General features: G+C 38.2%; 2 protein-coding genes and 1 long non-coding RNA gene across 7 annotated transcripts in view; 2 read left to right on the top strand and 1 right to left on the bottom strand.

The window, feature by feature from the left end:
• The first annotated feature begins 38 nt into the window (after positions 1-38).
• Positions 39-11,111, top strand: LOC125505839. The gene is made up of 2 exons (XR_007282459.1): positions 39-101; positions 10,555-11,111. It is a non-coding gene; the product is annotated as an uncharacterized LOC125505839 (long non-coding RNA).
• On the bottom strand, positions 7,966-20,925 carry LOC109545830 (serine/threonine-protein kinase 10). 5 transcript variants are annotated; one of them, XM_048670541.1, is made up of 27 exons: positions 20,764-20,925; positions 19,098-19,531; positions 18,883-19,041; positions 18,620-18,824; positions 16,753-16,883; positions 16,586-16,701; positions 16,317-16,524; positions 15,552-15,627; positions 15,408-15,490; positions 14,982-15,357; positions 14,761-14,926; positions 14,572-14,710; positions 14,210-14,455; positions 14,028-14,156; positions 13,848-13,971; positions 13,658-13,793; positions 13,468-13,601; positions 13,191-13,410; positions 12,967-13,128; positions 12,783-12,915; positions 12,514-12,728; positions 12,354-12,452; positions 12,076-12,298; positions 11,939-12,021; positions 9,282-9,438; positions 8,864-9,210; positions 7,966-8,665 (listed from the first exon to the last, which is right to left on the bottom strand). In XM_048670541.1, the coding sequence occupies exons 2-26, from the start codon at positions 19,254-19,256 to the stop codon at positions 8,905-8,907; spliced, it is 4,185 nt and encodes a 1,394-aa protein (XP_048526498.1). In that variant the 5' UTR covers positions 19,257-19,531; positions 20,764-20,925; the 3' UTR covers positions 7,966-8,665; positions 8,864-8,904. The 5 variants fall into 5 exon arrangements, with proteins under 5 accessions (XP_048526498.1, XP_048526497.1, XP_048526500.1 ...); XM_048670540.1 differs by having other exon boundaries at positions 19,098-19,389; XM_048670543.1 differs by having other exon boundaries at positions 15,408-15,487; positions 19,098-19,389.
• Positions 20,926-21,137: 212 nt separating this feature from the next.
• The window catches only part of LOC109540808 (angiotensin-converting enzyme), a 68,077-nt gene continuing 65,227 nt past the window's right edge, over positions 21,138-23,987 (top strand). The window contains exon 1 of the mRNA XM_048670546.1: positions 21,138-21,353. Within this exon, the coding sequence (XP_048526503.1) occupies positions 21,306-21,353 (48 nt within the window). The 5' untranslated portion in view covers positions 21,138-21,305. The remainder of the gene's footprint in view (positions 21,354-23,987) is intronic.

Raw genomic sequence — 23,987 nt, 5'->3', positions numbered from 1 at the left:
CTCTTAAGAATATGGCTAAAATTTTGCAGTTTATTTTGACTAGAACGAGTTTTTTTGGTAGATTTGCCGTCTACGAGGGATCGATGGAAACGTTCTCCAATGTAAGTACTGCTTTACTGGGCGGTATGTGATTTTTTTTCCATTGGATGGTTTGAAAATTATTTAAAGCTTTCTGGGAATTTGGAGAGAGTACGGTTGTTGCCCGTGAGTTATCCTGTTGAAAACCAAACAATTGTCACAAGTGCGACAGGATTTAAATCAGCAAAAGTTAGGGGTTTCAGATAATCGTCAAAATCATTTAGACACTCTCAGAGGTGAGGAGTTTAGATGACACTTTTTCCTTAAGAATTATGAAAAATTAACTGCTTAGTTGACTCGAGCGATTTTCCCAGATTTAAATCAGGAAAAGTTCGAGAAATTGCTGGTTTAGGCAATTGAAAACTTCTTCATCACCTTTTGGAAACTTGAGACGAATAATGAGGTATTTTCAAGGCATTTAGAGGAGAGTTTTGCAGCTTAAATAATGATAATTTCCACTGCTTTTTAGCGAGTTTCTCAAGAATTAAATCAGCACAAGTTCTAGAAATTGCTGGTTAAATTACTTGAGCGCAGTAGTTTGCGCAATTAACAATTTTTTTTTAAGTTTTGGAAACTCACCCCTAGTAGTACTTTTTAGCGTTTGTAAAGAAGAGTTTCATCCTTAAAATATCGACCAGTTCTACTGTTTTTCTGAATGAGTTTCTGTATAATTAAACTAGTAAACGTTTGACAAATTGCTGGTTTGCGCAATTGTACTTCTTCAACACTAGGAAACTTAGATCGATGAGGTCTTTTTAATGCATTTAGAAGAGAGTTTTACCTCTTAAATAATGACAATTTTTACTGTTGTTAGCGGGTTTCTCAATAATTAAATCAGCAAAAGGTCTAGAAATTGCTGGTTAATTCACTTGAGTAAAGTGGTTTGCGCGATTAAAAATGTTTATCAAAGGCTTTGGAAACTTGCACTCAGTAGCACTTTTTAGGGTTTGTAGGGAATAGTTTCACATTTTAAATATTGACAAATTCTACTGTTTTCCTGAGCGATTTTCTCGCTAATTAAACCAGTAAAAGTTTGAGTAATTGCTGGTTTGCGCAATTGAACTTCTTCAACACTAGGAAACTTAGACCGATGAGGTCTTTTCAAGGCATTTAGAGAAGAGTTTTACCCTTTAAGTAATGACAAATTTCACTATGTTTAGCGAGTTTCTCAAGAATTAAATCAGTAAAAGTTCTAAAAATTGCTGGGTAAATCGCTTGAGTAAAGTGAGAAGAAAGAAAAGAGCAAAAGTTCTAGAAATTTCTGGTTGAATCACTTGAGGTTTGCGCAATTAAAACTTTTTAAAAACATTTTGGAAACTCTCACCCATGAGTATTTCTCAGGGTTTTTTAAGAAGAGTTTCACTTTTGAAATAACGATAAAATCTAGTGTTTTTTCTGAGCAAGTTTCTCAGCAATGAAACCAATAAAAGTTTGAGAAATTGCTCGCTAAATCCAATGACTAAAGTGGTTTACGCAACTTCCCAAAAAAACTTTTGCACGCTCTCACTCATGCGAATTTTGCAGGGATTTTAGATGAAAGTTTTTCCTTTGGGGCTTTTAGAGTCTTGCTATTTAAATAATGAGGAATTTTATCGTTTTCTTCAGGGAGATTCTCGGGAATTGAGTCAAACTCTCAACTCTCTACAATTCGCTCCTTAAATATCGAGACTAAATAGTGATTTGCGCTATTGAAAACCTTTTGGAAACTTTCAGACAAAAATTTTTTGGGGCTTTTAGAGGATACATATGTCCTGTAAATAATAGCAAATTCCACAGTGTTTTTTTACGAGTTTCTCATGAATTAAACCAAGAAAAATTCGGGAAATTGCTGGTTACATCCTGTGACTGAAGTGCCACACCCCGGAGAACTTTTCAGCTTTTAGATAGGACTTTTTGTCTTTAAAAAATCACAAATTTCACACTTCTTCTTAACGAGTTTATCAGAACCTTTTCTGCTCAAAAAAGAGTTTCTCACAATATTTGCTGATGTATTAATCAGCAAACGTCCAAGAAATGTATGGTTAAATCTTGTGGATAAAACAGTTTACGCAATTGAAAACTTCTTTAAACCATTTTAAAAGCTCTTACTAATGAAGACTTTGCACGATTTTTAAAGCAGAGTTTTCGCCTTTAAATAATGACAAATTTTAGTGTTTCTGAGGCATTAAATCAGCAAAAGTTCTAGCAATAGGTATTCAATCCAATGAAAAATATGGCTCGCACCATTAAAAATATCCTTAAAACATTGATGAGAAAAATGTCATCAATGGAAACTTTTCAGGATTTTTAGATGAGAGTTTTTCTTTCCAGTAATGACGTTAAAAAATTTGTGAGGAATAAATCAACAAAATTTGTAAAATTTTGAATTTCAATTCAATGAACATGGCTCCCACAGTTGAAAAATGTCCTCGAAACCTTCTGAAAATTCCGTCAATGGGAAATTTTCAGGATTTTTGGATGACAATTTTTCCTTTTAAATAATGACATATTTCACTGCTTCGTTTACAGACTTTGTCAGAATAAATCAGCAAAAATGCTAATGATTGGTGTTTAAATCCAATACGACTTGCGCAGTTAAAAATGTCCTCAAAAGCTCTTTAAAACTGTCACCAATGAGGAATTTTCAGGGCTTTTAGACGAGAGTTTTTCCCTTTAAAGAATGTTAAATTCCGGTGCATTGTTTATCGATTACATCCGAACTAAATTGGAAAAGTTTCAGCAATTGGCATTGAAACCCTATGGCCAACATCGATTGCATAAATTAAATATTCATAAAAATTAATTGAAAACTCTTAACCACGCAACCTTTACAGGACTTTTAAAGAATAGTTTCTACTTTTAAATAATGTCAAATTTTCCGATTTTCCATCACATGTTTTTAAGGAATTAATTTGGTAAAGTTTAGTACTGAAGTCAAGAAATTAATGTTGTTTGCACAAATTTGAAATGTGTTATTAAACACTTATTCAGTAAACCAACTAAGGCAGAAAATCAGCAATCGACATTTTTGTCTATAAAAGAGTTCAGTTGAAAATGAGTGAATCAATGTGGTAAAAGTTCTAATTAAAATTAATAATCTCATGCTTTCGGGGGTTTGCAAAGATTATTAAACTTTCGACCTTTGGAGATCATCGATAATAGTTTTAAAGTAGTTCTCGAGTCGCTAATTAATTTTTATTGGCTTTGGTTGCCCCCATGGACTGTCTCCTAATTACGGGCACGTTGATGAATCAGAAATTAACTGTTAAACAATTTAATGATAAGTTAACGAAAAAGTTCGATTAAAATTATTTCTCAATATTTTTTGGAAGTTCGGTTGATGGAATCGACCAACCAGCCCCGGTAAATTAGCCTTCCAAAGAATTTTCGTGATCTAGGAAGAGAACGTGCAAAGTCGATTACAATGGAACGAGTTTTGTCGTTGGTTCATTTTGGTGTTTGTGCGAAAAAAAATACATTCTTCAGTCTGGTCGAGAACATGACGGTGAAAATAGCACACCGATTTGCTCTATTAGGTACCCAGATTGTAAAATTGGCTTTTTAAATAGTTTACATTCGACTGAGAGAAAGTCTTGCGATTTTTTCCTTCAGACGATGTAGGAAATTGCGCGCTTTGGGCGTGAGGCCCCGAAGAGTTCAACAGACGCTCGATCAACAACAACAACAATAACAACAACAACGCAAAAAATTGAGAAGGGAAAACAAAAAGCAGCTTTTTACCTTCCGGTTAAGAAGACTTTTCCTGAAAATTGCGCACAAACTGGTCACTGCTTGCCTCAACTACTCAATGCACATTTTCACATTAAAGTTCCGCACTAGAGCGACTTTTTTGTGCTCTCTGTGCACATCCCGACCGATTTTCCGCGACGCACATTACAATCGTTTGAAAGAACGGTTATAGGCCCGTAGTTTGTTGATACGAAACATTGAACCAGAGAGGCACAAGGCGAGAACAGAATAGTTCAGGGCAAAAGGCATTGCTCTCGAGTTTCGCCTGTACGTTAGCGGAAGTTTGCTTTTATTAGTTTAAAATCATCCATGTCGAGCCTCTAATAGCTTGTTTTTATCAGAAAAGTTCACTGTCAAAGACCGCAAACGGCCGCAACTGCAGGACAATAGCCCCTGAACCATGCAAACAATTTCACTTCTTGGATATTCAAACTAATATTTAAATTTACCTTCTTTTTAATTGCACGAACAGTCTCGAAATCCAGATACTTCACTCATTTTTTAGCTTTTCCAGTTCATAACAACATTCACTAGATAAATGCAAGTGTTTTTACTTTTCAACGCTTTCGAGCCAAATATCTACGTTCTGTTTGGCGTTAGATTGAATTATTTAGTCAGCTTTACACATTCACCTTCTTTGGCAATTTCACTCATTATTCACATTGTTGGCACCTTAGAGCCTCAGCAACAGCGCTTTAAAGACGCACTTTTTAATATCTTCAAAAAAAGCCTCGAATGATGAAAATTATTAGATTCATATCCAGAATATTCAGAGCCAATTCACCTCTTTTTATTTGCCCCAATGTAACATGTGCTTAAAGACTATTTAATTTTCGGTATTTAAACTTACCTCCTCAATAATAACATTTAATTTAAGCTCACCTTCTTTTAGCAACAGTCACTAAATGACTTCATCTGTTTATGCAAAGTATCAACGTACGGTTAAGCGTGAAATGCAATCGTTTAGCCTGCTTTAACTATCACCTTATTTCTTTGAAATGCACGCCAATTTCACTTCGTTTTCTAAAGTAAAACCTTCAAAAGCACTCCCTTGTCGGCATTGGAGTTGATAAAAATATTTTTTTCAATGCTAAGGACACACAAAATCTTTAACTTCATCTCAATAATTTCGCGCTTTAAATTCTTAAACTAACCTCCTACTCATTTGCACACACATTCTACCCACTTTATAACTCACAGGCTAAATTTTTCAAAACAACTTTGCACATTGAAACTTACCTCGTTTAAGGGTACGTAACTATTTAATTTAAACTCACCTTCACTTAGAAACAGTCACTAGGTATTAAACATCAATAGAGCCAACTTGTGCCAAAAAAATTATCAAAGTTTACCATTTAATTAACAGTAAAAAGAAGCACGTCACTACTGCGTTTAAACTTTCACCTTCGTTTAGTCAATGGCAAGTACTTTAGAAGTTTAAGATTGACCTCCAAAACATTTGGATATTAATAATTTGTATTTGATTAAAACGCACTTTCCGGTCACATCTTGTTTAAATATTAATTTAAGTACATTGCTTCGCATGTAACGTTGAAATAATCGAACATTCCAAGTGTAAAATCCATCTTTTCTGTAAATTTACAAAACACCGTTAAAATGGATTTTAAATGAACCCCCTTTGAATATACAGATCCTCTATGGTTTCAAAGATATTGACTTTATTTGAACCGGTAAAATTTGCGGCTGATAATAAAAAACACGTTTAGTTTAAACTCACCTCCTTACTATCGCGAACAATTTAAATGTTGTTTTTGGTTCTTAAAATTAGTCAAAGCGACCATTCTTATATTAATAGTGCAAAAAATAATTGTTGCCCTAAAAAGTTAATTAAACGTAAGGAAAAGGCGTTAACTATGAAGGAATAATTTAATTTAAACTGACCTCCTCATCGTAACGAATTTATAAAAGAGTTCAAAAGCTGCCAAGGCTTTGGGGTTTCAGTTAAGAATCCAGAAATGCGATTAAAACACCGCATTTTTTAAATACTTCGCAATGAAAACAACCATGTTTAAACTAGTTAAGATTACGAAAAACTCCAAAAAAGCTGATTTCCCAGTTGAAAATTATTTTGTGTTACGAGCTTCGAAAATCTAAATTTAGCATAAATGAAAGTTTAAGATATCCTTTAATGAGCAAAATTCACTTCTTTTTATTTGCCGGAATGTAACATGTGCTTAAAGACTATTTAATTTTCGGTATTTAAACTTACCTCCTCAATAATAACATTTAATTTAAGCTCACCTTCTTTTAGCAACAGTCCCCAAATGACTTCATCTGTTAATGCAAAGTATCAACGTACGGTTAAGCGTGAAATGCAATCGTTTAGCTAGCTTTAACTATCACCTTATTTCTTTCAAATGTACGCCAATTTCACTTCTTTTACTAAAGTGAAACCTTCAACAGCAGTCCCTTATCGGCATTGGTGATGACAAAAATGTTTTTTTCATTGCTAAGGACAGACAAAATCTTTAACTTCATCTCAATAATTTCGCGCTTTAAATTCTTAAACTTACCTGCTACTCATTTGCACACACATTCTACCCACTTTATAGCTCACAGGCTAAAATTTTCAAAACAACTTTGCACATTGAAACTTACCTCCTTTAAGGGTACGTAACTATTTAATTTAAACTCACCTTCACTCAGAAATATTCATTAGGCATTAAACCTCAATAGAGCCAACTTGTGCCAAAAAAATTATCAAAATTTACCAATTAACAGTAAAAAGAAGCACGCCACTACAGCTTAAACTTTCACCTTCGTTTAGTCAATGGCAAGTACTTTGGAAGTTTAAGATTGACCTCCAAAACATTTGGGTATTGATGATTTATATTTGATTAAAACGCACCTTCCGGTCCCATCTTTTTTAAATATAAATTTAAATACTTTGCTTCGCGTCTAACGTTGAAATGTGCTATTTTTTCAACAAATTTCGGATTTGTAACCGAACATTCCGAGTGTAAAATTCATCTTTTGTGTAAATTTCCAAAACACCGATAAAATGGATTTTAAATGAACCCTTTTTGAATATACAGATCGTCTATAATTACAAAGATATTGGCATTATTTGAACTGGTAAAATTTGCAGATGATAATAGAAAACACATTTAGTTTAAACTCACCTCCTTACTATCGCGAACCATTTAATGTGTAGTTTTTGGTTCTTAAAATTATTCAAAGCGACCATTCTTATGTTAATAATACAAAAAAATTTTGTTGCCCTAAAAAGTTCATTAAACGTAAGGAAAAGGCGTTAACTATGAAGGAATGAATTAAATTTAAACTTAAATTATTTTAATTAAATTAAATTAAAAATTTAAACTGACCTCATCGTAACGAATTTATAAAAGAGTTCAAACGCTACCAAGGCTTTGGGGTTTCAATTAAGAATCCAGAAATGCGATTAAAACATCGCAGTTTTTAAACACTTCGCAATGAAAACAACCATCTTTAAACTAGTTAAGATTACAAAAAAACTCCAAAAAAGCTGCTTTCAGGTTGAAAATTCTACGATTTTTGTGTTACGAGCTTCGAAATTCTAAATTTAGCATAAATAAAAGCTTAAAATATCCTTTAATGAGCGAAAATTCAGTGTGCAAATTTCGCACTGTCATCAAAATGTGCCATGACCCCGGCATTCAAAGGGCCCTTAGCCAGCAAAATCGATTCGAAAAGTTTCGAATAACAATGTAAATGCAATATGCTTAATGAGCGTTGTCTGTGTGTATATTCACGGCACATTAACCCAGGCAATGTATCGAATGTACGTCCTTTTGCCAGTTCAACTTGATAGCGATGGAAATAAAAATTACAAAAAGGAAACGTGAGCGGTTCCGTAATAATTTCGCTGTATTGTTAGTGCGATTACACTGTATGAAGGTAGCCTTGACCCTGGTCAATGCGACCAAGTTCGATTTAGGATTATTTAACCGACAAAGACCATCAGCTATTCATGGAAGATTTGTGATAAACTCACCGTACTGTGCTGGAAACCCCCTTTGCTAATTACATCGGCCTTAAACCATCAACAACTGAGTGAAAAGACTCAGAAACTGGTTCTTAAACAACTGAAAAACTAAGTAGTTAGATAGGCAAAGGAATTTAAAAAAAAACACACAAACGAGGTGTTAAAAATGCATGTTTCACTTTTTTATTTCAATAATAATAAAAATAATATTAACATTAAAAATAAAATCATACACTGACTGTACATAAATATACAGGACACCGCGATATCTTTTTGCATTTAAAAGAACTTACAAGAATAAAACACTCTGTGGGAACGATATTACGGTGTCCCTTACTTTCTAACTGATTTTAACTTACGCTACTTCTAAGAAAAAATGTAGTTATAATTAGTGTTCGAATTCTCTATTTACACCAGTAAACTTGAATGGGAGGGTTAAACGGGAGACATAACGATGATTTTGGTAAATGAAGACGGCCGGGGTGATTTAATGAGTTATTTAAGTTAGCTAAACACTGACCAACAGTTTGTTCAGATTGGGTATATAATAAATCGGGGTTAAGCAAACGCATAGAAGCACCGCAGTGATTCAACTGATCAATCATTTCCGGAGAAATCGCAATGGATTGAACAGCGGGGCTTCAAGAAAATCCTGTTCCTAACCGAACAAGCTTTGTGCTAAATTAACAGTTAAAGCGCCTAACCCTCGGATACCGAACTAAGGCTGCTTCTAGTCGAACTGAGGCCGATTCGGCTACAAGAGTCGGCCTGCAAGTCGGTCAGGTCTGAAGGTAATATAAGCGGAGTGTTCATGGGCCCATACACTCTTTCTTGCTCTTCCAGCTGCTGAGCAAAGGTTTCTTCTAGTTTCTGGAACAGTACAAAGTGTTAACCATCGGCGATGGACAACAGGACAAGTAAAGCATCACAACAGCGTAGCAAGCAGAACCGAGGACAAAACGATGACAAAGTACAAACAAATGGCAGCAAATAAATCCGACGTTGATGTACTGGCGATACCGTACCAAGACAACTACCAAAAACAACCAAATAAAAGGGTTTAGATACCTCTACAGGCAATAATTTTGAATATCATCGATAAATAATCCTCAAGCGGCCGAATCGTCAGGGTTTTCAAAGCTAAGCTTTCTGTCTTCGACCACTTTGCGAACGGGCAGAGCCCGATTTGAACTGGAATTTCTCGATGTTTCATTAAGAACACTCGTACTCCAGGTCCTTTGATGACCGCACGCCTGCTTGCGAGTAGCGATCGGACTTGCTGGAACCGAAACCGGTCCCTTCTGTTCAGGCACATCAAAGTCTGACGAACTACCTGCAGCTGCGATCGTTACGCGTGGCAGGTACTGCACGTATTTGCTGTGCAAAGCTTCACGGTGCAATCGCTCTTCGATTTTCTAATCAAATGTTTAGTGGTTGAGCCATTTGAAGCCAAAAAACATCCGCATTGGACCACAATTCAATTTACCTGCTTGCGCGGCTTCAGCTGCGCCTTCCACTCTTTCAGCTCGGACATGAACTGTTCTTCCCGCTGTTTCAGCTTCAGAGTCTCGTGCTCGAGCAGCATTTTCTTCTTTTCGCTTTGCAACTGCTCCAACTCCTTTATGGTTGCCTCGCTCATTGCTCTACATAAAAAAAAACCAAGATTAACAGAGTCCGTGTAAAAGTATCGCGCATTTATTGGCATCGGATAAATGGAACCAGCCATTTCTCACTTATTAGGAGATTCTGCGACAAAGCCATTTGGGTAATATTTTCAAAAGGAATATCTAACATCTAGTGAGTCATGAGCTTATTGTTACAGATTACATTCAGGTTTGAATACAAATACCTATGCATTTGGAACGGATGCATAGAACCCTCAAATACATTTATTTCCATAAGAAAAATAATAAAAGACTGGATACAATTCTGTCTGTATTAATTAAATTTGAATTAAAATTGTATTAATTAAATTAAATTAATTCCTAACCAAGAAGGCCGCCAAAAAATTGCGCCCTCTTTAATTACTAATTGAGTATTCATTGTTATATTAAATACAGGGTGTTTCTGAATAAAATGTTCCAAAGTTGAGATTCGATAGACCATGATACATAATCAGATTGATAATTTTAATTTTAACCACAGCATGCGCACATAAGTACTCAATATTACACCGAATTTAATTACATTAATTTTTTGTTATTTATTGAATTTACTATTATGCATTACGCTTTACCATTATCCTCTATAGGAATATCCTACATTTTGTAATGGATTACTTGTTGGACACAAGAAGTACGGCGGATTAATATTAACTGTTTATTAAGAAAACTTTCTGAATACTTTTCTGAATTACGAGTGTAATCTAAAATGTAGGTACTTATTTCTGATACACCCTGTATAATAATTATTAATATTAATGCACATTTTCGTTTTTATATGCATACGTAATACAAGTAATTATTTTTTACGTGGACGTTTTTAAGCCAATGTTGTTTGCCAAGCCATCTGTTGAATTTTAAAAGTGGTTACGCTAGATTTTATTATTGTTATTGTTGGACTTAAATATTGCAGTGGAAATTGACATTATAAAGATTAATCTATAAATCTTTTAGCTTAAACTGAGTTTAGTTTTCCGACAAGCACATGAAGTTTGATAGACTCTTTATATTTCTCTCTCTTTGCTTTGCTGATTTCAAATAAGTTGTCTTTGGACAGATTTTCTGTTGCACTAAACACATTTTCTTTTTCCTTTCCAGGTGGCCACGCAGCTTTCGGTGAATTTAGCATTACTTTGCCCCTGGTGGACATGTAGAACTTTTAGTCCCATATTCATCAACCGACTCGTACGGTGGATTTGGGTCTTTGCTCTTTCGCAGTTAATTTTTAAACTTTGGAAATATTGTGGGCGGCTTTGTGTTTTTACATCAAGCTCATTCTGAAGCTTTTCACTCTGAAAAACCGCTTCAAATATGGAAATTTGGGTTTCAGTACTCAATGCAAGAAGCATCCGCTTACTGGTAGTGTGGATTGGTTCCGATTAAACATATGATTTTTTCACAAGAAGTTTTCAAACTCTGAAAATCTTTTGGGCGTTTTTGTATTTTTACATCAAGCTCATCTAAAAGTTGTCTCTAAAGAACCGTTTCAAATATGCAAATATGGGCTCGAGTTTTATGCTTTTTTGTCAATAAGTCACTATACTATTGAACAGTATTTTGGAAATAAAAATTGCATAATCATCAGAACGGGAAGGAAAAAACTCAGTTTGGAAATCATAATTTCAAAGTCTTATCGTGGGCCTCAAGCAGTCCGGACTTGAATGTTATAGAAACTTTCTAGCATCAGATGAAGAAATCATTGCATAACGATTCTCCGCGAACAGTTCCGGCATTAAAGCCAAAAACAACTAAAATTTGGCATTTGCTCACCCCTAAATATTGCAAGACTAGTATATTCAGTGCCAAAACGCATAAAAGCCGTCATTTCAGCGAAAGGTGATGTTACTTCTTATTAAGGTTTGCTTTAAGATACTGCATAAGATAAAGTGCGTCCGAATATTTGTCAGTAAGTTTGTTGTATTTTTGCTAATTTGTTACATAGAAAAAGCAGAAAAATTATGTTGCGTAAAGGGACTATGAATTCATTTTTCAATAGAAGTAAATATAAACTATTTATTTATAACACATTGGACCTCGTCCGATCGTGGACATGTTAAGGCTCGTATATGCATGATGCATTGATTTAGTGGAGCTAATAACAACTGGCGCGCCAGTAAATTAAATTTGCTCGTGCAAATATCGACTTGCATGCAAGTTGAATCTTTGCATGCTTAGACCAAAAAATATAATGTCCGCCAGATTTCAGTCCAGTTTTCGTTTCGCTGGAGGTAGGAGCTATTATAGGATTAATACGCTCTTTAAATATGATTTTAAAAAAAGTGGCCAAGAACAGGCATATGAAAATATTTCAATATTAATGAACGGATGGACATTTGCAGACTATTCCACCATGAAATCACAATCAAAATGAAACTGGACTGCCAATATTGCAATTTTGTTCACTAAATCTTCATTTTAAATATCGTCGATTCCTATTCGACCAAATGCGCACTTAGCTTAAAACCCCAGTGAAGGAACTTACCTCAATTCTTCCAGCTGCTTCTGATGCTTCAGCTCAAACCTCTGTTGCTCTGCCTGGTATCTCTTCTTTTCCTTCTCTTGAAACTAAAATAAAGAATGTCTAGCAAGGTTTTTTTGAAAGCAAGGGCAACGACATACGTCTTTAAATTTGTTCTTTTCGATTTCGGGGTCACTAGCCCCGGATATGGAAATCCTCATCGACTCCCTGAACATCGCCTCTCTGGCTTTCATTTCCGTTCTAATTCTCTTTGGCAAATTCCTCTTCTCGGTGGTCTGTTTCTTCAATAGCTCCTCCTCCTTCCTTACAGCACGTCTCTTGATTTGCTCCTTCTCTTTTTCATGCCGGGTCAGCATTTGATGCCTGGAAAATTCCGTTTTCTTTTAAACAACCCCATAGGCTTTCCATCAACATTTACCTTTGCAGTATAAAAATGTCCTTGATTTGCCTCTTCATTAGTTGATGTTTTTCGTGAATGTGGCGCTCCTCGACTTCCCAAAGCGCTGCCTCCCTTGTTCTGCAACCCAAACACAAACGATGTTCTATCCCGCTGAATCAAGCAAATTGAATGTCATTACCTGGTAAGTTGCTGCTTTTGCTGCAAAAACTGGCGCTCCATCAATGCGATTTTCTCCCGATGAGAGTCGCTCAGACGCCTCAAAGAACTTTCGTGGTTTTCATTGAGCTTCTCCAAGAAGGTTCGCTCGCGCTCCGAGTGATCAGCGTCCATTTTATCCTTCCGCAGTTTGAATTCGTGCTTTCGCTTCTCTTTCGGCAGCAAATCCACCTCAGCCTGTGACCAAACAAACTTTTACCCCGTCGGCTTGGCGGGACTTCCAAGAATTACCTTTAATAACCTCAGTTCCTGTTTTAAGCCGTCCCTGAACAATTTGAGCTCCCGTTCCTGCTCTGATCGGATCTTCTTCGAAGTGGCTCGGAGGTCGGCGTCTTGGTGGGCTTCCGCCCGCTCGATTTGCACTCTAAATCCAGATTATTAAATAAAAGTGGGCAACTACAACAAATATAAATACCTCTGTTGTCTACTGAGGACCTCTAGATCATTTTCATAGGTTCTCTCCAAGTTCTGTCGTTCCTGTTCGAATTTGCGCTCCTGCTGTTCCAAAGCCAGGTTCTCCTTAGTGGCCAAATCTTGGAACTGTTTCTGTTCCTGCTTCTGCAGCAACTTGAGTTCTCTGTAAATTTACAGAGAAAAATCAACTCTCAGGTGGAAACTAAGGGCTGGTTTAGAGAATACCTGAGTTCCTGCTTTCGATTAAACAAAGGGTCCCATTGGGGATTGTCTTCGTCGCCATAAATCACCTTGCTGGTGGTAGTTGTAATCATTACGCCATCTATCATGAATTTTCTAGTGCGCTTTCTAGTCTTTCTGTTTAATATGGCTGCAGTTTGTGAAGCTGTTTTTGGGGGCTTCCGTAAAATAACCGCGTGATCTTCGATTTCGTCGTCGTTTTTCACTGAAAAATTAGAGAAAAGAATCCCGAATAGAATCCCAAGTGTATGAACCAACTTACCAGAATCCTTCCCATTGCTGCCCCTGCTTTCATGGCTCGCAATGGATATGCTTTCCACATCAGACTTGCTTACTGAAACCGGCCTTCTATGGTGCGAATCTGTGCTTCTCACTGAGCCGCAGTCACTATGAGACCTATGAAAAGTTTCAATTGTCATTTAATTTTCCAGTAGAAGAAACGCGTGATTTACCTGTCGCTAGTTGCAGATTCGTAGTTATCTACATACGCCTTTCCATTCAAAGGATTGCGCTTGTAGGTGTCTTCGGCACTGGATGAATAAACTATCCGGCCGTTCATTTTGTAGCTATCCAGAATGATGGATGTACCTTTAAAGAACGTGATAAAACATCCGGATGGTTTTATTTCAAGCAGCAATTTACCGCGAAGTTCGTCGCCGTAGTCGCTCTTGGTGCTGCCCGATTTTCCAGAGCTGCTGTTCGAAAGATCGCTGGTGGAACTTCTAAAGGTTTCAGCGCCAGATTTGTCGATGTAGGATGTTGAATCCTGATTGAAATTATTAGAATAAGTCCAGCCTATCGGCAGTGAGTGGTTGGGTTTACCTTGACTTGAACCTTCTCTTCGTCGATTTTAACGACGGAGACATGACTAGTATCCAGCAGCCTTGAATTGGCCTCGGAAACGTCCAAGCCGGAGTCGTTGATCACGTAGCTAGAGTCCGTAATTAATACCTGAAAAGACGATTAAATTTTGCTCGATTAACGTGTTAGATTCAGAAGTCTACCTCGCTTTCATCCAGTTTCTTTCCTTTGATGGGTTTGTCCCTAAACTCGCTAGGCGGTGGATACTCCAAAGAGTCCAATGAAGGGCAGAATTCCTCATCGGAGGACTCAAGTTGTGTTTTGTTGGTTTCATTGGCAACTATAACCACTTCGCCTGAACTGTGATTGCTAGGCGAAGCCGACGATGTTCTGGACATCATGTGGGAATTGTCGATGATTATTGGAGGATGGGTCGTTACCACTGTCACCTGCAAAACCCATTAACAAATCCCTATAGTCGTTTTCGATACAAGGGCAAAAAGTGTCAATCCGTCAGGATCTATAGGATTAACAAAATTCTTAGAACAAAAGCAATGAAAACTACCTGACTGATATTCGACGCTAAGCTATTGGATTGATCAGGCAAATCCGAGTTGATTGTGATGGTAGACGTGTTCTTGTTGCGCTCAGACTGCGGAGTGGAAACGATGACAAAGTTCATGCTGTCTTCTGGTGTGGTGCCACTAAAAACGCATTTAAATTCCCTTGACTGGGAGCCAAAAAACCAACTCACCTCGAGCTATTAACCGTCACAATGCTATCGCTGACACTCTCCACGGGCCGATCTCGCGACAATCGTTTGCCGAATTGGCTCTCTAAAGCCCGTTTTACTTGCGCAATATTGGAAGACCGACTCGCGTCGTCTGTGAAGTCTTTTGCGAATTCTGCCTTCGGTTTATCTGCAAGTTTCCGCAAATGTTTAGCTGGATTTTAAAAGTTCTCAATGGAAATTACCTGGAACTGGAGGCGGTGGTAACGGGATATCGGCGACTCTCAACCCCCGCTGATCCTCTTCCGGCGGTGTAACAGGAGGAGTAACTGGCGATGCTGGCGGAGTGGGCAAAGAGGGTAGAATTGGAGGTGGCGGTGGTGGAGTGGGCAAAACTGGAGCAGGAGGTGCAGACGCACTCTGTTCAGGTGGCGATTTAACGGCAGGGGATGGTTCCGCTCGAGAACTGCTTGATTTTTCTGGGAGAAGAGGAGGCGGAGGCGGAGCCGGACCCTTTTCCTTCTCCTGCGAGTGCTGAGTTTGCAATTGGGGCGGAGGCGGCGCCGGTCCTTTATCGTGCGAGGAACGCCGCATAACCGGCTCATCTTTCTTCTCACCTGCCTGAGAAAACAGCAATCATCTTTAAACCACATCTTTAAACTGGGACTTACAATGCTCTTTTCTGCCGCTGCGGCCACCGGAACCACCACTGGCACCTTTTTATCGTCCTTGTCTGAACTAGGCGACGGTGCTTCTGAAACAAACCCAAACATCACACCTGCCCACTTTTACCACCACAACGGGCAATTCCATACCTTTCGCATCGACATCATGGCTTTGCACTGACGTGGAGTCTTCTTCGATGTCCAGCGGTACATGAGACGTTCGGTCCTGGAAAATATCAACAAAATTTCAAGGAAAATCACACAAAGAAACCCACATAAAAACGGGGAAAGCAATAAAGGAAATTCAATTGCCTAAGCTAGTGAGACAATTAGTCTTACCTGTTTAACGTGAATAGGGAATGCAGGAGTACCAGAAGAGCAGCATGCATAACAAATAAAGCTGTGATAACATCAAATTTGAAGCTTGGGCAATTATACAGGTCGAGTACATATAAAGGGGGCTTGAAAATGGTTGATAATTGGGGAAAAGATTATTTGATTGAGATTTGCGACTATTCAAAATTAGTCAACAAGCTGTTTTTTCTTCATTGGATTCTAGCAACAATTGAGTAACTGTTGGGAAATGCAATATGCAATGATCTCTAAAAAATCTTCAAGAAAAACGATCACTTCTAAGCCACCCTGCCTAACAGTGAAGAAACGACACACCGTTGATTCTTTAAGAGACAGAATATAAACACCTTGCATATGCTGAACATGAAACAGTGGCCCTATAACTTACCAATTCTCTGATAAAGTTCTTTATGTTTACGGTACTTCCTAGAGCGCTAAGCATGAAAATATGTACAAAGCAAACATTAGCAATGTTAGACTTGGTAAAATAATTAACAATTTAAACAGTATGGTGCGTTATCTCGCTGAACAAATAAGTTTCACGTTTTTGTGATATGTTACCTCGGGATCATCATCCGTCAGCTCTTCCTCGACAACCTCGGCCCGATATTCCAGTAGCAATTCCGTCAGGGGCTTCACATCCAAAGTCCGATTAACAAACGGATGCCTCAGCAGGTCTTCGCAGTTGGGTCGCTTTTGAGGGTCCTTGATTAGGGATTTCGCGATAAAATCGTTGAAGTCTTTTGACCATTTGGACGGCTGTTCCAGTCTGGTTGGGAAAAATGCAATAAATCACTGCTCAGCTCTACATTGAGCAGCGTAGATCGTACCTGGGGGGATCACTTTTTTGGATCTTTAACAAAACCCGCATGGGCGACATCTCGTGATTGGGCGGCTCCATTTGGGCGAATTCAATAAGCGTAATGCCCATGGACCAAATATCAACCTAAAACTCCCAGAAATCAAACAGCAATTCCAGTTTTTTTGGGAAATTTACCTTGAAGTCATAGGGATTGTCTCGGAAAGTCTCGCAAAGAACCACTTCGGGGGCCATCCAGTACGGCGTGCCGATGAAGGTATCATGCTTCTGAAGAGTCGACTTGTTTTTCGCAGATACGCCAAAATCGGCTGAAATCAACAAGCAAATATATGTTTAGTGGAAGCCTTACACTTGCTCAAGTACCGCTTAATTTAATAATTAAGATTCTCAGATGGGAGAGCGATTGTAACTTAACTCGTTGATGAGGATCTCATGGAAGGGTTTTTTTCTGAATGCATTTTGTGATCCAAAAAGTCGCATGTTGCGTTTTTGCATCATGCAGTGCTTAGAGGCAAAGAATAAAAAACCCAAATTGAGCCGAAGAACTTCAAACATGCAACGAGAAATGGCGGCAAAAGCCATTGATGTAAAAAAAAACGCCTTCATGTGCTTTAGACCTCATTCGAGCCTTTGATCAAGTGAAACTATTCAAGATTCGACCGGAGAAGCGTAGAAATTTAATAGTTTAAGATTATTTGGGAGAACATAAAAACAGAAGAGAGTTAGAGGATTTGGTGATTAGTGGTAAAAATATTGTGGTTGTTAAAAGTACATAAAAAAGTTGCAGAAAAAACCTGAAAAGTTTGGCGAAATCAGGAGCGAAAAACCGACATTTTTTCCTGCAAAAAGATAGCAGTGATCAACACCTGACGACATTAGCATTTATCTACCAAGAACACATTAACCCATTAAGCGATGGACAGCATTGATAAACCTCATGTGCAAATAATTACTTAACACTGGTTACGTATTGGGCTTGCGGCGATTTATGTCTAATGGAAATGCAAATACAAGAATCGGTATTGGTGTTAAAATATTTCGACAACATTCTGATAAAACAGCATTTTGTATCAGCGTAAAAAGGAAACGGGCGGCCGAATGTCACCTTGAATGGTGGATTTTTCGAAAATTATCAGACTTTTGAGTAATCCGACTATGATAAACTGAAACCTGGATCGCATTCATATAAATCACCAATTTTTATGTGGTATGGATTCAAGAAGCCCCTGAGGGGATTCAGGATATTAAAGGCTTAGAAGGTTTAGTCTACAGGGCTCGCCTTATTCCAGACTTTTTCAAGTTGATGGATTCATTCAGACAAGTGTTGCAAGTTGCTTGAAGATTTTAATCCGAATTATCAAATTGGGTCGCACCAACACCCAATGTTTTTTACAGCGAATACCCAGATCAATAAAGTGCGTTTAACGACATTGATGGCTGAATCAGTAGCAACGACTAAAAATAGCTCTAATAACATTTAGTCGCATTTATACCCAACACGCGGGCCAGGAAAAACTATTAATGAAATTCCCATCGCGCAACGACCAGCTCTGTAGTATGACACAGCAGTGTTGATGAATGTTACTTGGCCAAGAAGAGAAACGGTAAAATGGTGACTCATTTCAATATCTTCAGTTCATTCATCAAACAAACAAGAGTCCGACCCAATGCGATCAACAAGGTGGAGATCGGCTTATCTGCTTAGCCTAGTTGTGGAATTTTCGACTTTATTAAACTGGCAAAACAGTAAATCGATTCGGCTCGCTTTGAATTGTTTAAATGGGTTGAATAAGTTCAAGTGTTAATCCAACATCTAATTAACACCAGTGAGATATATTTGCTTATGATGAGTATCACTAATTCCATTAATTGTGATTTATCCTTTCCAAGAAAGCCCACAAACACAACAGAGCTATAAATAGAATCAATACGCCGATTAAGTAACACGTCAATAATAGCCACCAGGACAGCCATAAAAATGCAATTTCTCTTGGAAAGTGCACTATTGAAGGCAATTAGCAGTTTACTCAGTTCGTCTACTTACCAATTTTAACGCCACCTGCCATTGTAAGCAGCACATTGCCCGCTTTGAGGTCTCTGTGGATAACATGGCTTTTGTGTAAAAACTGCAGCCCCTTGCACATATTCTGGCAAACGTAAGCGATTTGAAGCTCAGTTAGCGGCTTTTCCAGCTCAGTCATGATGCTGTCCAAAGCACCCCCATCACAGTATTCGATTAGAAGCCATAGCTGGAATGTACAGTGAATTCACATTGAAACTGGAATTCTTTTTTAGGGCAAATTCTACCTGTTGTTCCTTTTGGAACGCTTCAAGCAATTCCACTATATTCGGGTGCTTGATTTCCGTTAAAATGTCGATTTCTATCATGAAGTCTGCCAGGTCATCTTCGCCATCCAGCCGGCACATTTTCGCTGCTGCCAACATCCCACTTTGCCGATGTTGAGCCTGGAAAATCACATTTCCACCGTTTCCAGCCTCCATAAACAATCACGCCTAAATACCTTGTAAACTTTCCCATAAGCTCCATCCCCTAATTCCCCAATCATATCCCAATATTCCTCAGGATCGGTTTCCATTTTCACGTTGTTGTAAACCTTCTTCTTCTTGGCATCGTTGCCGCCAAAGTGCAGCACTTTTTTAATATTGTTAAAGAACGACATGTTGGTTTTTCTCACTTTTACACACTTGTGTTTGATTTCAGGCACTGTTTACTTAAACTAGATCACAGGGTTTAACCGAACTTTCTGTGTCGTTTTCTCATTGTATTTGCGGGTGGTTTGCCTCAATTGGAATCTAAGGAAAAGCGTCAAATTGATTGTAATTTAATCTCAAATAGGAAGTTTAGAAGGTTTCAATGCAATAACGGGAAAGTATTATCTTGCAAACACCACAAGTTTATCATGTTTACTGGATTTACCACACGCACGATGCTGCACTAAATTTAGAAGAATATTAGGAAAAATTTGAACTTCAATAAACAGTTCTCGGATCTCTCGGAACAAATCTCGGATTTCCTTCGGTAAATTAATTATTTAACCATGAAATGTGGGTTTTTTTCTCACAATTTTTGAACAGATTTTCGTTTCAGAGTAAGAACATTTGATGACATTTTGAACATGAACTTCGAAAGAAAAATCTTTCCAAACTGATGAGTTTTCGGGCTCTTAGACCGTCCGGGCAAATAATTTCTTCATGACTCAGACGCTTGCATGGTCAGAGGTAGTTTGTATATCTTCATTCATCAAAAAGTTTCGTTAATTAGTAAATATCGACTGAAATTAATTGAAAATCGATGTTTGCTATTGAATACGAAAATTTCAAGTTGCAACTTGCGCTAGTTTCGGAGTTCTGAATTGTTCTTCTTTTCCTGCATTTACCAATTTTGCAAAAATTGTTTTAATTGGGACTTGCCCAACACTTTCGGCGGTTTATGTCGCCACTGTGCCCTAAACATTGTGCAAAATCCAAGTTTCTGCTTGTTTTATTTTGGAAGTTAGGAATTTTTTAAACTGTGCTTTTGAATTTGAATGCAAAATATTGCAGCTATTTTGAAGGATTATCTGGATGTATTTTTAGCAAAAAAATTCCATTCGTTTCTACAGTAGATCTTCAACTGGGCCCCGCAAGTAAGTAGGTGTTACTGAGATAAAGTCCCTTATATCAACAGTAAATAAACAGGCAAATTGCATGTAAACTGCGGAAAATCTTATTAATGGAAAAAACAAATACCGACTGAAATCAGAAGAGATTATGGAAAGTGATTGTATAGTATATGGCTCAGGCTGTTTATGTTGATGAGTCCAGATAGATTTAATAAGCTGTAATCTTGCAGCTATTTTGGACGATTATCTGGACGCATTTTTAGCACAAAAATCCCATTAGTTTCTACAATAGTACACCTACAACAGGAGCCTGCAAGTAAGTAGGTGGTAGTGATAAAACCTCATATACCAACAGAAAATAAACAGGCAAATTGCAGCCAAACTGGGGAAAATCTGGCCAAAAATTACCTAAGCAGGGGACCCCTTGGAGCCCTAAAAACCCACATTTCTCGTCAAACAAATCGATGTCGCATGACTGATGCAGTGAAAGGAAATGTCAGAGCGACAAGTTTATGGCCAACAACCTGCTCTCCAGACGGAATTTTCCCGTATTTTCCACACTTACGATTTCAACACCTTTTCACAAACACCAGGAAAACTGTCCCGGACACCTACGCACTCCCGTTCGGACACCTGTACGCACTTTTATCGGACGTTCTGTATATTTTTATTTCGCCGTAACTCGCAGCCATGCCAATTTCAGTAATTTCACCGTTTCCGTGCCCCGCTCGCCCCTTTTACACCACGCCTTTACCTGACATTCATAGTGACGTATTCCGCCAGTACGTTCCTCAACACACTAATTTCCGATTGATTTGTGCTTTTTTCGCGGTTTAATAGGCTGCAAAAATCCCTAAATTAATCCCTTTAGGCTGTTTGGTAAATATTTCAGCCGTTTAAGTCACTACAGTTCATTTTAAGGCTTTTCAAAGTCTGGTTGAGATCATTACTGAACACCTTCCTGCTCGCAGTGCCATCTAAGTTCGCTAAGTGGCCATGACAGCTAGGTGCCAAAACTCAAAAGTTTCCAGTTTTGATTTTCTACGGAAAATGTGCAAATTACAGTGAAAATTAAGCAAAAAGTATGAAAATTCACCAGCGGCAAAGATGGGCAAGCGGACAAGCATACGAAACCTGCAAATTATGGCGGCCCTGGTAAGTAAAATTTAAAAAAAATTGCTATGAAAAGCGATCGAAAAAATCGTGTTTTTTTTATAACATTGTTCCAATGCGGCTTAGTCCCATTACCCACAACCTACACTTATGATCAGTGAGACTCAGGAGACCTAGTGAAAAAAATTTCTTTAGAAAAAAAATTATTTTTGGTCTATCAAATGGCATAAAACTACCGCGATTGGGAGCTCTGTATACATATAAAAACTTAATTTAAAAATTAATTATAACAATATAAACTTCAATTCAGCTTTCCTTCGCCAATATAGGCAAAAAATGCTTGGAAAGGCTAAATTAATTGAGAAAATTTGTGCTAATCGTACATTTATTTGTTCCTTCACCAATATAGCATCAAATACTTCGCCACGCTCAATTAGCTGCGAAAAACTTGTACTTTTAACTTCTGTTCTACTACAGAAAAAAGCCGTACTTACATTTATGTTTTAGTACGCAGGAAAATTTATTTTTTTTTAGAAGTGGAGAAGAAAAGTTACGGAAATTATGAAATGAGGGGTGAAAAAGGTTTAGTTTCCGATCTACGTAATGTAGTATAATTCCAGACTAACTGCCTTGATATGTAAATATTTTAATTTAAGTATGTATTTTTACAAATTGATTTCAATTTAACAATCGACGCAACCAAGTTTTTAGTCTATAAATAAGTTATACAGAAAACGAAATTGATCGGCTATTTCCCATTATAAATATTTTTTTTTGCCTTTGTGCGGTATTAAATCTTTTTAATTCATTATTAACAAATTAACTATTAAATCACTTTTTTTAAATTATTTTTTTTAGTAAACCCCTGAGGTACGGAAAACCTCGGCATTGAATCGGCGCTTTCTGTTTCTGCAAGCGTGATATACAGGGTTTCGTGTGTTTCATTCAGGGGCGTGATGTACATTCAAATTTTAATCGTGAAAATGAAGGAACTCGGAAAAATAACTAGAAAACTCCATGTAAACATGTGTTAACAAACGGTTTATTTTTTAGATACACGGTGTTAAAACTAGAAATTTTATTCTGTAGCCGCTCTTTTGTTAGTTTTTTACTTCAAATTTGGAGCGCCGATCTCTGAAGTACTTCTACGCCGGCCTCTGAAGACTAGTGAAGATCATAATTAAGCGTGTTGATCGTTTGTCAAAAATGTATAAGGGGATATATATATTGTAACGGAAATGGCCTGGGGTACTCACGTTTGGAATGGGGGGATCAAAATTCATGGTATTTCAGTAAATGGGAGCCCCATTTGCGCCCCATTTACTGTCAAATATGACACTGACAAGCGGGAAGTTTCGCACCTGTTCTGGAGATTTCGAGAACCATCTGGGTTACCTCAATCTATATAAGCGACGACGAGAACCAGACCGGGGGAGTCACTTCACTTCCCCGAGTCGAGCACGTGCCTCCTTCAGAGGCAGTTCCAGGATTAGTTCGGGAGTTCATCGTTGGCGTTGCATACTTGAAATTCCGGCACTTCCTCTTACGTTATCTTCAGCAAAAATGGGCGATTTTTCCAGCGACGAAAGCCGCAATCGCTCCTCAATAACTTCAAACAGTGCTGGTACCTCGAGGAAAATGGGTAAGAACAAATCCCAATCCGCAAAATTCCCTACCAGAGACCCTGACCTAAAGACTCTCAGAGCCGAAATTAAAGCTATGCGGCTTCGAAATTCCAAACAGGACGACCGCATTAAGACCCAAGCCGCCCAAATTCAAGAGCCAACCCGGTTACTCACTTTGGAATACCAAAAAAACACGTCCCTACAAACTGCCCAGCCCCCCCAGACTGTCCCCGTTCAGACAGTGTCTGAAAAAATGGAAGTTGATGAATTCCCGGCCCTGCCGAGCAAGACCGCACTCAACTTCCCAAAAACTTTTAACGCGGCCCTCCACCATTACATAGTGCAGCACGCGGACGCCCCTGAAAAACCCCACAACAAACCCCCCAAACTTCTGCCACCTCAACCCTGAAAGACTCTTCGGCCCCCAGCTCCCAAGCGCCAAGTTCAGAACCACCAGCCCAAGAAACAGCCATTCCCATCGTCATCCGTAATGTGGCTAACTACAGACGACCATCAGGCAATCACGAAACTCTTCTCTCGTGAAAAGGTGGAATTCCACACACACCTTGCTTGAGGACAAGAAACTCATTGCTATCATCAAAGGTTTCCACAAGATGACGCTCCTTGAGATCCAAACCGAATTGGAGGAACTGGGCTTCCACCCCTCCCAAATGCAATTCTTCAAAATCGGCAACGCAAAAATCCAGACCAACATGGTCAAAATGCTCCTCCCAAGAGAGGAAACCCCAATCTTCCAGGTTAAATACCTGCTTAATCTCGCCGTGGTCATCGAACCACAAAGAAACTCCCAACCAAACAACATCAGGCACTTTCCACAGTGCAAAAAGTGCCAAAAATTCGGCCATACCATGTCCAATTGTGCGGCAAAACCTGCCTGCCACAAGTGCGCTGAGGGCCACTTCTATCTAGAATGCAAAAAGCCTCGAGACATCCCGGCTAAATGCATCAATTGCAACGGCCCCCATCCGGCAAGCTATTTCGCTTGCCCGAAAACCCCCAACTTCATAGCCCAAACCCAGATCAAACAGAA

This window comes from Dendroctonus ponderosae, unplaced genomic scaffold (assembly GCF_020466585.1).
Source record: "Dendroctonus ponderosae isolate FM_Combo_2020 unplaced genomic scaffold, Dpon_F_20191213v2 Dpon_F_20191213_1, whole genome shotgun sequence".
NCBI classification, from domain to species: domain Eukaryota; kingdom Metazoa; phylum Arthropoda; class Insecta; order Coleoptera; family Curculionidae; genus Dendroctonus; species Dendroctonus ponderosae.
Note: the sequence above shows the minus strand (reverse complement) of the source record. Positions and strands in the feature narration are given on the sequence as shown.

Excerpts from the sequence above, each read along its gene's own strand:
- LOC109545830 (XM_048670541.1), bottom strand. The coding sequence starts at position 19,256 with ATGTCGTTCTTTAACAATATTAAAAAAGTGCTGCACTTTGGCGGCAAC. Across the intron at positions 14,927-14,981 it reads ACCACCGCCTCCAGTTCCAG|ATAAACCGAAGGCAGAATTC; the intron begins GTAATTTCCATT and ends GGAAACTTGCAG. Across the intron at positions 13,129-13,190 it reads AATCGAAAGCAGGAACTCAG|AGAACTCAAGTTGCTGCAGA; the intron begins GTATTCTCTAAA and ends GTAAATTTACAG.